We start from the raw sequence: 8,983 nt of genomic DNA, 5'->3' as shown, positions 1-8,983 counted from the left end.
GTGCGAGATCTACTCAAGAAAGTCTGTCGAATGATTGGAATCTACGACGACTCTTACTTTGGGCTTTTCACAGACCAGCAATTACAGAAAAACCAAGTTTATTTGCGTGTTAGTAGCAACTTAGTGCTGGCTGGACAAAAACAAGTTGCTGGAGGACCAGATCCCTGGTATTCCCTCACACTCAAATGTTTGTAGAAGGTGATTTATCATTGTACCTGCGTATTTGTTTCTACGTGGCTAATCCCCAGGATATTGTTGACCCAATCGCCAAGTTCAAAGTCGAGTGATAATCCTAGATCGTTTTACGCACAGTGCATCAGGCTAGTGCTTGATTTGTGCCAAAACCAGGTCGATCCGAGCGAATTTGCACTCCTCGCGGCCACACATCGACATGGTTGCGGTCCTTGAGACACGATAGCCATGGGTCTGGAACCAAACATAGAGGAGTGCTACGCGGAGGAGTTTAGCGAGCTCTCGCCCACCGCTGCCCTCAACTCATTCCTATTCCGAGTTTCAAAGTGCAAGTTCTATGTCAACGGAATCTTCCATTTCGATTGCAAAGTGACTGGTGGTGTTCATTTCCAGGACAAAATCACGGGGATTGATGCCGTGGCATATCTCAGTTCCCTCGGAGTTGTCTTCATTCGGGATACGCGACCCCTCTTCCACGTCAAATGGAAGCGCTTCACTAAAATATCCTCCAAAGGACAGTCCGTGAAAATGCAGGTCAAGGGAGAGAAGGTTTCCCATTCGTCCTCACCCTCCGAAGAGTCGAAACATCCCCGCACAGTCTTTTTCGGTGGATTTCCCTTCCTCCGAGTCCGCCAAGTCGTTCTGGCGGATTTGCACGGAAAATCACAGATTTTTTACTTTGTACGGACTCGGAGTCATGTATAGCCTCGAGCCTGCGGAAGTACCCGTCCCTGACATCACTGACATGGAGGTGTACGGACTCTTCATCAAGGGGCTGAACACCGAGACGGTCTCCACGGTTGTCAATGACTTGGAAATTGGGGTAAGTCAATCAATTGGACTGGGCAGGGCGGAATAGACTCAGGAATGCCGATTTATGTTAGGAAGACGAGCAATGCCAGTTTAATGGAGGGACATGTCATACTTTTTGTCAACGACGAGTGCACACTCAATTTTTCCTTCCAAGATATGCAGAACATACTCACTTGTCATTCGATAGTGAGGTCGACCATAAAACTGTTCATCCTGAAAGGTCTGCGTCCCTGATCTATTCAGACCTCATCACCCTCAAGGACGAGGAGCCCGAATTTGTGACGTCGCCCAAAAAGGGATTCAAAACTTGATTAGTCTGGTCAACCTAAAAATGAAGGACATGTCGGTTAGACTCGCATTGGTCAACAAACTTTCCCAAGTTGATAATTAGTGGTTGTGTTTTAGTGCGTAGAAAAGCCTGTGTTGGCCGAGCCGGAGGGTGGGAGTGAGGAAGCACTGTCAGGCTCAATCCGGCAAATCCGAACGGAAATGAGCAACGGACTGATGAAAAGGCTCTACATGGTAATGGAAATAGTGATTCAAAGAGTGTCCCCCGAGTGTGGCCTGCCCGGACTATGCACATTGCCAACTCGAAGGAATTCATTTCCCTAAACAGATACAAGGACACGATTCCATGTTTGTGGTGTAATTGAGATTAGACGACCAAACCCTCGTGACAGTGAGCGACGGGAATAGGTACATCAATGCAAGCATGATCGAGGTACCATTTCTCCATCACCCTCTAGTACGACACAAACAACTTTAATATGGAGTTTATTGCCAGTCAGGGACCGATGGAGTCCACGTGCGCCGACTTTTATCAAGTGAGTCCTTCCTTGATGGTTGTAGATGATTTGGGACAGAAAGATTAGCATTGTGGTCATGTTGACGGGTCTGGTCGAGAATGGAGTCACCAAATGCCACAAATATTGGCCGAACGTGGGCGAGTCGGTCACATTCCTCTCTTTCAAAGTCACCAGCATTTCAGAAGACAGTGCCGAGAATTACTCGACCACATTTCTGTCGATCGAACACCAAAAGGTTCATTTCAGTCCACATCCAAGTTCCCCGACGCCCTCCGAGTGAGACATCTGCGATTCAAAAGTTGGCCGGATCACGGGGTACCGAGTACTTTGAAGGGATTCTACTCATTTGTGGTTGATTTGGAAGAACTGTTGGCGGAGGAGACATCGACGATCCCACTTGTCCACTGCAGGTGAGTGTTAAGGGGAAGAGCGTGTAGTGCGGGGGTTGGGAGGACGGGGGTGATCATTGCCAGTCTGATTATGCTGAGACAGATGAAATACAAACTCCCTCTTCTTCCACTGGAGATCCTGAAGACGATGAGACGGGATCGAACTCTGATGATACAGACTTGGGTATTCCTGGTGATGAGAGTGTTGAGGAACAATTCGAATTCTTGTGTAAGATGGGACTCCACATGCATCAGGCTTCCTTCCCGCCCCCCGCAGCCCTGCCGACTCCCCCCTCAGAACTCCCACCCGGAATAATATAATTATATACTTAATCGACGTAATAAAGAAGGATTTATTTCACTTAATGTTTTGGCAATCTTCCGCAGGTCTCCTGCATGTTCGGCAAACATGTTCTCGCCAGTTCTTTTTAGAAAGAACGAGTTCAGACAGATAAAGCATCCTCAAATACCCATTTCTGTGTATGATAGGAACCCTTCTTAAACATGAAAACTATTAACATTAGGAACATCAAACAGAGGAGGTGTCTGAATATGAATCGAGGAGCCTCCTCTGCATAAAAATAAATGAATTTTTTGTTCGGCATTTGAATCGATGGAAAAAACAAAAAATATCTAGCTATAAAATATTTTCTGCATTTAAAATTTATTCGCAATTAATTTAAACATATTAATATTTTAAATAAATTATTTTTAGAACGGTATGCCTATAAGTAATAATAATAGTAGATTTCACGTGGTCGTTTCCGCTACTAAAAGGTGTGTTGTTGTTCGCGATTTGTGGATTGTAATGAAAACGCACTAGTTATATGATAGCAGTAGTACCAAACTAAATTTGAGCAAAATACTCTGTGTCTTACACAAACGGACAAGATTTTGGCTCAAGATTATAATTATTATATGGATTATTCTCATTATTGACCCATTCTCTCAGATATGTCTCTCGACAACGAAAATGATTTGCTGGACTACGATGAGGAAGAAAACGACGTGATCGTGCCGCCCAAGCCGACCAACGACTCCCTCAAAACCAAAGGATCTCACGTGGCCGTCCACAGCTCGGGATTCCGCGACTTTCTGCTCAAACCAGAACTTTTACGGACAATCCAGGAATGTGGATTCGAACACCCGTCGGAGGGTAGTCCAATGGTCTAATTAGGCAGTGCAACACCAATGCATTCCGCAGGCCATTCTGTCGATGGACATTGTGTGTCAGGCCAAGTCGGGAATGGGTAAGACTGCAGTGTATGTGTTGTCCACTCTCCACCAATTGGAGGAGTCGTGCACGAGTGTGAACACTCTCGTGTTGTGTCACACTCGGGAGTTGGCCTTCCAGATATCCAAGGAGTATGAGCGATTCTCCAAGTACTTGCCCAACGTGAAAGTGGCCGTGTGTTTCGGGGGGATTCCCATGCAGTACGACATCAGCAAGCTGAGGAAGAACCCGCAGGTGGTGGTGGGCACTCCCGGGAGGATTCTGCAGTTGACGGTGGAGAACCACCTCAACCTGAGCAAGTGTCATCACTTTGTGGTGGACGAGTGTGACAAAGTGTTGGACAAGGCGGATATGCGGTCGGATGTGCAGGATATATTCCGCAAGACTCCCCACGACAAGCAGGTGATCATGTTCAGTGCCACTCTCCCCAAGTCCATTCGCCCTGTCTGTCTCAAGTTTATGCAGGATGTGAGTGTGTTCTCTCATGTGTAGCCATTGGAAATATACATCGACGACGAGTCTAAACTCACCCTCCACGGACTCCAGCAGTACTATGTCAAGCTGGAGGAGAACGCAAAGACAAGGACTCTCTTCAAACTGCTGGAGTCACTGAGTGTGAACCAGACCATAATATTTGTGCGGACTGTCAATCGGTGTATTGCACTCACCGAACTACTTCTCTCGGGGAATTTTGAAGTGATATGCATCCACCGGGGAATGCAGCAGGAAGAGAGACTTAAGAGATATCAACTGTTTAAAGACTTTGAGAAGAGGATACTCGTGGCTACTGACTTGTTTGGGAGGGGAATGGACATTGAGAGGGTGAATGTGGTCTTCAACTACGACATGCCTGACGATGCGGACAGTTTCCTCCATCGAGTTGCCAGGGCTGGTCGGTTCGGGACGAAGGGAATTGCTGTGACATTTGTGTCCAACAGTACGGACAATGGAGTGCTCAATGATGTCCAGAAGAGGTTCGAAGTGACCATTAATGAGTTGCCTGAAAAGATCGACCCCAACAGCTACGGTTTGCTCGTTGTGTTTATTCCTAGACGAACGGAAGTAATCTTTTAATTACGGTTGTTTCTTGTCTTGGTTTATTTGTTTTAAATGTACTCTGGTAGATTGCCATTTCTTTATTGACTAATAAATTAGTGTTGTTCCCTTATGAATTGCATCTATTAATTTAATCTTTCTATTGTGGTACATTCCCCTTTTCCAGGGAATAGCAAGGGCTCTAAAGTCCAAATCACCGTTGGAGAGGTGCAATTGCGACAAAAGTGTTGAGCGGGAAAGGCTCGATCCTTAAAATATTGGTCAAAAAAACTTTCATGTAATTGCTAAAACTTTCCCCAGGATGATTCCCTCTGCCCTTTACTATTCCCCATATTCCTGAATCTCCACTCCTCGATCTCAATAAACGCTATATAGAAGAAACATCGTATGATGTGGATTTTGTGTTACGGGACGTGGCCGCAATCTAAACCTATTAGAAAATGCACCTGGGAGCTTGAAAAATGGTTTCTCAGCTAAAATGTAATCAGGACTACGGAAATTAAAAGAGAAGAGGATATTACTCATGAAAGATGGAGACACATTAATAAGCTCTCATCAGGAGACGCTGAAATATTTCTAAACTGAAGACAAAATTAACCAAGGGACTTGAAATTGACATCAGATGCAAGTTTTACAACAACTTTGTGAAACTGACCTTACTTTAAAATGCCAAGACATGGGGAAGTCCCTTCAACGAACCATTGAAACTGGATTCGTTTCATAGAAGGCAATAGAAGGCTTACTGTGAATGGAGTGGCCACGAGGAATATCAACCACTGGTATTTAAACAAGTGTACGTGTTCTTAAGTGTGAAAAATGAATGCCGATTACATTGACTGTTCCTTCAACCCTTCCGACCTAAATCGACACTTCCAACTTTTTTAAACAAAGACTTAAATTGTGAGACAAAAAATTAAAAGAGGGGGACGACATGAAAGAATTGAGATCAGTCGCATTCGTGAGAGGAAGGTGGAAAAAATAACTATAAATATTGTTTTTAGAGTGTTGCACATTCGTGGCTATAAACATTATGGGTTTCGTGAGAGTGCATTAATAATGGTTAGTACTATAAAATGAGTGATATGCTTTCCATGACTTGCTCCAACATGCCACCCATTCGCGATCCTCAGTTCTTCATTACTCGAATTGAGTTAAACGACTTTGATAATTTTTTGGCCAAATCAAAATGATGAAGCGATTTAATACAGAAATAAACAAAATGTTTACTACAGTCTGTCTGCATTATAAAAGAGAATCAGTAGCCCATTGGGAAGTTGTGTCACCGTCTAATGCAGAGGTTTCCAAGCTTTTTTTTTTACGATCCCTTGGAGAAAGTACAATCTTGCGCCTCCCTTATATTCATATATAATACATTATTATTTAATCAAACAATTTTTAACAAAAGTTAAAGAGATAATTTTTTTTCCATCTTGGCGCAAAGTTTTTCAAATCTTGGTGTCATCGCAGAGAGTGCTACTCTTGCTCATTAGTACTACTAAACGAGTTCGATATCAGATTTAATTGCAGCTAGTGCAGAAATCCTTTCCATAAATATGAGTAGCAATGGCACAAAACTTTCATTGCTTTATTCGAAAATTTCATATTCGTTCTTACATTCAACAAAAAGAAATTAGCGTTCTCTCTCAAATTTTTGTTTCAATAATGTATCGCATGACAATTCTATCAATTTTTCTTTTTCAAAAGTTGTCAATGCAAATTGATTATCTTCTTCATCAATAAATGGATTCTTATCATTCGAACATTTTACAGTCGAGATCTTTAAAATAGTGAGCAAAATGCTTCAACAAACAGATCAAATGTTCAGCAATATGTCTTTGTTTGCTTCAATGTTCACTATGGCGCAAAGGTGTTTAAAAGTGAACATGTCATAGATATTTTTTGTATATTTGTTTCCATAATACCATTTTTTCATAAATGCTTTTATTTTGTCCTTTTGAGAGAATAAATGTAGTTGTGGTCCTGCATTGATTTATTCAATATACTCAATTTCCCAAAATGTCAACTAATAGGCAAATTTGACAATAAAGTCATCATCCCTGAACAACTTTGCATCTTCAATATCAGTTTTCATCAAGAAAATCTGCAACTTGATCTTTGAGTTCAACACCCTTCTAATCACTTTGCACGAGATAGCCAGCGTACCTCACAATAGTAAAAACGATGTATATTTGAATCCATATCTTCACACAGCTTTGCAAAAAGCTTAGCTCTTAAAGGACTGTGTTTAGTTAGTTTATAACTTTTGTAATTTGCGCAAAAATCGTTCAGTCTTGACTCATATTCTTTGAGACAGTGCTGATCGTGCCAGCCTGCAGTGCGTCCAGATAATTTCTGTGCTCTGTTTTTTACAAGAGCTTGAAGACAGATTTCTTTCCTGACATTGACTGTGCTCCGTCTGTACAAAGTCCAACACAATTGATCCATTCTATGTTATTTTCTTGCAAAAAAAGTATCAATTATATTAAAAATTTCATTGGCCGTGCTCCTTCCAGGAATGGTTGCAGAATAATAGATCTTCTATTATTGTACTTTCTTCGCATATCTGACATATGCAATTAAATGTTGCATTTTTATTTATGTCACTCCCTCATCAACTTGTATAGCAATTTACAGTTACGTAGTCGAGAAACAACTGATCACAAGATCTTCAGATATGTCTCATTCTTCTAGCGACTGGTTATCAGCAAGCGGATTGGCTGTATTCTTCAGACTTCAGACTTATGGACATGTTCAGAATGCATCGTTTCAAAATGTCTTCTTAATTTGCATGGCCTCATACTATCTGCTGCAAGTGTTTTGAGGCAAAGCAAACAGAGGGGTTTTTCCATAGAATCAACAAAGATACGTGTGATCCTAACAATAAGTAAGATGAAAGTATTTTCTTGTCTTTGGAGTGGTATTGATTATATTCCAATCATTTGATTTTTTGAACCATCGCAAAATCTTTATTAGTCGTGAATTTCTTTTGCAACCACTCAAGAATTATTCTGTGTTAAAATTATTTTAATTGTCTAATAATAAATAAATTTTTGAAAAATCTATTTTTAATTAATAACTCTTATTATCGGAATATAGTCACGTTTTTTACATAGATATAATTTCTAAAAAAAGTTTCTGAAATACTTTTTCGCGCCCCCTTGACAGAGTCAACGCCTCCCTAGGAGGCGCGCCTCCCCATTTGAAACCTCTGGTCTAATGGGACAAATTGGCCACCAATTTGACTCCTTCATTGACTAGTGTGCAATTTGTTTTGGTAGGAGGCAGTCAATTCTTGTGGAAAGTCGGAGAAATACCTTAAGTAATTTTAATTATTTTAAAATATTTAAATATTTGAAGAATGCTTGCGTGTTCTCGTGTTGGTGCGGTTTTCAGGGGATTAGCACCTAAATGGGGGTAAGACCATCAAATTAACAAACAAGAGTATTCCACAATAACCCAAACCTGGGCAAACAAGTCCTCCTATGCTTGTCCAGTATGTTCTCCATTTATAAATCAAGGTAAAACATTCCCGCCACACTCGGTGGTCACACTGCCCGCCCTCTCCCCCACAATGACTCACGGAACCATTCAGTCGTGGGACGTGGAGGTGGGCCAAAGTGTGGACGAAGGGGACCAGCTGGCCTCCATGGAAACCGACAAGGCAACCATGGCCTTGGAAGCCCCCGAAAGTGGTTTTCTGGCCAAAATATTAATTCCCGCCGGCACCAAGGACATTCCTGTCAAACAAGTGGTGGCTCACTCCATATGTAGGCCATTTGTGTGCTCGCCGAAGAAGAACAAGACGTCCCCGCCTTCTCCGATTTTGTCCTCCCAGATGAGTCACCCAAACAAGTGGAGGACTCCCAGGAACCCCCTCGAGTGGAGAAGAGGACACAGCCAATAGTGCAGCCAATAGCCTCCCCCACAGTGAGGGCGTCCCCTCTGGCCAAAAGACTGGCGGAGAAGAGGGGAGTACGACTGGAGGTGTGGCACCCTTAATAGGCAGAACGTGACGTCCTCGAGGAAGGACGGTGCCATCAGTGCACGGGACATCCCCCCGCCTGTCGAGTCCCCTCCACCACTCCCAACGGGGGATTTCGAGGACATTCCATTGACAAAGATCAGAGAGATTATAAGCACCCGACTGGTAGAATCGAAGCAGAGCATCCCCCACTTCTACTTGACTGCCGATGTTGTGATGGACGAGGCCATGGAGTGGGACTTGTGGGGTAACCTTCCAGGGTCAGGAGGAGGCTCAACAACACGGGGAGTGTCAAACTGTCCATCAACGATTTGATCATCAAAGCCTCCGCCTTGGCCTGTGTGGCTCATTTGGAGACCAATTCGTCATTTCACGGAACCTTCATTCGCCGTCATAGGCGGGTGGACTTGTGTGTGGCCGTGGACACTCCCGACGGGCTGATCACTCCTGTCGTCCGCAATGCCCATTCTCGGGGACTCGGCTCCATCAGTGAGGCTGTCAAGGACATGGC

At 43.1% G+C, this 8,983-nt stretch overlaps 1 protein-coding gene across 1 annotated transcript; it reads left to right on the top strand.

Moving 5' to 3' along the window:
* Nucleotides 1-937: 937 nt before the first annotated feature.
* LOC115228849 (spliceosome RNA helicase DDX39B-like) lies at nt 938-4,743 on the top strand. The gene is given in 3 exon segments (XM_029799317.1): nt 938-1,015; nt 3,378-4,496; nt 4,657-4,743. Coding segments are annotated over 3 exon segments (1,284 nt in total).
* The last annotated feature ends 4,240 nt before the right edge of the window (nt 4,744-8,983 follow it).

This window comes from Octopus sinensis, unplaced genomic scaffold, assembly GCF_006345805.1.
Source record: "Octopus sinensis unplaced genomic scaffold, ASM634580v1 Contig11112, whole genome shotgun sequence".
NCBI lineage: Eukaryota > Metazoa > Mollusca > Cephalopoda > Octopoda > Octopodidae > Octopus > Octopus sinensis.
The sequence above is the reverse complement of the archived record's forward strand: the minus strand, read 5'-3'. Positions and strand labels throughout refer to the sequence as shown.